Below are 2,431 nucleotides of genomic sequence, written 5' to 3'. Positions count from 1 at the left end.
TCAGGAGAAGAAATAAATGGACTGCAGTAAAAGTATGTGGACTACCACAACGGAAGAACAAAAAAAATGTCCATTTCGACAGTAAATATATGATCCTACTTAATAGTAGCGTCACGATAATAGAGTACCCAAAATATATACTATGCATTATTACAACATGTACCATACGGAACCTACGGGCAACCCAAACTAAAGCTTCGCTACCCAACAAAATTATAAATTCAAACTCTCATATTTATTAATTGGCACATAATTAAAAGTAGAAATCTCCTCACTTCACAAATAAATTAAGCTAATCAGCTAATTGTGCTCCTATTTCTGAGAGAGGCCGAAATTCCACACGATCCACAGATGGGCCGGGGTCTAGGGCCATATACAAATACATGGCCTGCTAAGAGATCCCATTGCTGAAGAGCTTGAACCGGTCGGCGTTGATGGCGAGCTTCCGCACCGACGCCACGGCGCCTATCACCCCGAGGCCGACGAAGACCACCATGATGGCGACGTTGGCCGCGTAGGCCGCCTGCGACCGGCGCCCGCCGCCGCCGCGCGGGGCCATGTTGTACATGACGACGGGGATCACGACGTCGAGCGGGATGTACCCGACGGCGCCCACCACGGCGATGATCTCGCCGAAGAAGGGCAGCATCGCCGCCGCGAGCGCGCACCCGGCGACGTACGCCGTCCGCAGCGCCACCCGTGGCGCCAGGTTCCGCCTCGAGAACCGCCCGCGCGCCACGTCCGCCGACTTGGTCTCGATGATCTCGTACGCCACCTGCGAGTACACCTGCCGATGCGCATGGGGGCGTCCCGCCGTCCCTTGTTCAGAGTTGTCGAATCTTGCTTGGCGAATCGCCATTGGCTATGGAGGCTTTGTGTGTTTGTGCTCACCAGGGCGATGGCGATGAGCTGGAGGAGGACGAGGACGGCGGCGAGGATGAGCAGCCACTCCGGGGCGAGCCAGGGGCCCGTGTCTGGCATGAGGCTCTTGAGCACGTTGGAGCGCACCTGGTTGCCGAACGCCCAGTAGCCGGTGATGGCCGGGAAGTAGAACGTGAGCGACAGCACGGAGTAGCACAGCACCAGCGCCTTGGCCATCTTCCCCGACGCCGGCGGCGCCAGCGTGGCCTGCGGCGGTAGGTAATTAAGCAGGCAAGCCCGAAAGTTCTGAAGATTGTAAGAAAAAAGAATTGGAGGCTGAACCTGGATTTCAGGCAGAATGCTGTTGCCGAAAACGGAGGCGAGGATGGAGATGGAGAGGAACGCGTTGAAGGTCCTCGCGGAATTGGATGGGCTCAAAGAGTAATCTTTCGTTGGAGCCTTACTCGACGAACCTGTGCATCAGAACGGCATCACCGCTACAACAAAAAACGCAGACTTGCAAATACGAAGATGAATCAGGAACCATCATCAGAATCTGACAACATGTACCTGCACAAATGCAAGCAGCCGACACAAGCGTGGTGTAGCCGACGCTGACGACGAGCGAGCCCAAGTTGATGTACCGCAGCGAGTGCAGCGACGGCATCTGTGACAGGAGCGCCACCACCACGGCGACGACGATGACGAAATGGTAGAGCTTCAGGTGCCCATGTGGCGCGGCGTGCAGGTATATTATCTGAAGATTTAATCAGGATTCATTCAGCTGAATGTATGACTTGGTTTGGAAGGCTGAATAAGAAATCAGGATTCAGGAAAGCACATACTACCTGCAGGCAGTCGGCGGCGAGCAGGATGCTCCCAATGGTAACCCCGGCGTTGATGGCGGTTTGCACGACCAGGACCAGGTAGGACGCCCACTGGGATCCGAGGACGTCGGCGGCGAGCTCGCGGAAGCGGATGTGGCGGCGGCCGGCGGCCTCGCAGCGGTCGAGCACCCTGGACACGAGGAGGTAGCAGTAGAAGGTGACGGCGGCGAGCGCCGTGAGCGCCGCGACGCCGAGCCGCCACCCGAGGCCCCGGAGCGCGTACGGCAGCGTCAGCAGCGCGGGGCCCACGGTCGCCGTCGTCATGTGGAACCCCGCGTGCCACCACGTCCCCTTGGACTCGAGCACGAAGGCCGCGCCGGCGTCGGCGGCGGCCGCGGTCTCGACGTCGGAGGACGGCGGCGCGCTGCTGGGGAGGTCTGCGATCACCGTCATGTCGTGCTGGTGTCGAGATTTCTTTCGATCTCAGGACTTTGCGGGCAGTGATGATGAATGCAGCATCTTTAAAATTTATACACATGAAATGGAGAGGCTCGATCGTTCGATAAGCCTCGTGTCAATCCTAAGAGGTGTACTGAAATTCTCACATGAGTGACTCAGCAGAAAAAAAAATATAGTATGAGCAGAAGAGGACCACACGTTGCGCAGACGTGGAAACGGGAAGGGTTCAAAACCCCAATGCAAGTTTGGTGCTACATTTCGTTGATTTTGTGTGTGGGAGTAGG

At 56.8% G+C, this 2,431-nt stretch overlaps 1 protein-coding gene across 1 annotated transcript; it reads right to left on the bottom strand.

Moving 5' to 3' along the window:
- Nucleotides 1–253: 253 nt before the first annotated feature.
- Nucleotides 254–2,211, bottom strand: LOC120640622 (probable GABA transporter 2). Its single transcript, XM_039916510.1, has 5 exons — nt 1,710–2,211; nt 1,432–1,618; nt 1,204–1,334; nt 892–1,128; nt 254–787 (listed from the first exon to the last, which is right to left on the bottom strand). Exons 1-5 carry the CDS (start codon nt 2,139–2,141, stop codon nt 392–394), a joined length of 1,383 nt encoding a protein of 460 aa, XP_039772444.1. The 5' UTR covers nt 2,142–2,211; the 3' UTR covers nt 254–391.
- Nucleotides 2,212–2,431: the final 220 nt, after the last annotated feature.

This window comes from Panicum virgatum, chromosome 7K, assembly GCF_016808335.1.
Source record: "Panicum virgatum strain AP13 chromosome 7K, P.virgatum_v5, whole genome shotgun sequence".
Taxonomy (NCBI): domain Eukaryota; kingdom Viridiplantae; phylum Streptophyta; class Magnoliopsida; order Poales; family Poaceae; genus Panicum; species Panicum virgatum.
Note: the sequence above shows the minus strand (reverse complement) of the source record. Positions and strands in the feature narration are given on the sequence as shown.

Excerpts from the sequence above, each read along its gene's own strand:
- LOC120640622 (XM_039916510.1), bottom strand. The coding sequence starts at position 2,141 with ATGACGGTGATCGCAGACCTCCCCAGCAGCGCGCCGCCGTCCTCCGAC. Across the intron at positions 1,619-1,709 it reads TCGCCGCCGACTGCCTGCAG|ATAATATACCTGCACGCCGC; the intron begins GTAGTATGTGCT and ends TTAAATCTTCAG. Across the intron at positions 1,129-1,203 it reads GCATTCTGCCTGAAATCCAG|GCCACGCTGGCGCCGCCGGC; the intron begins GTTCAGCCTCCA and ends CTACCGCCGCAG.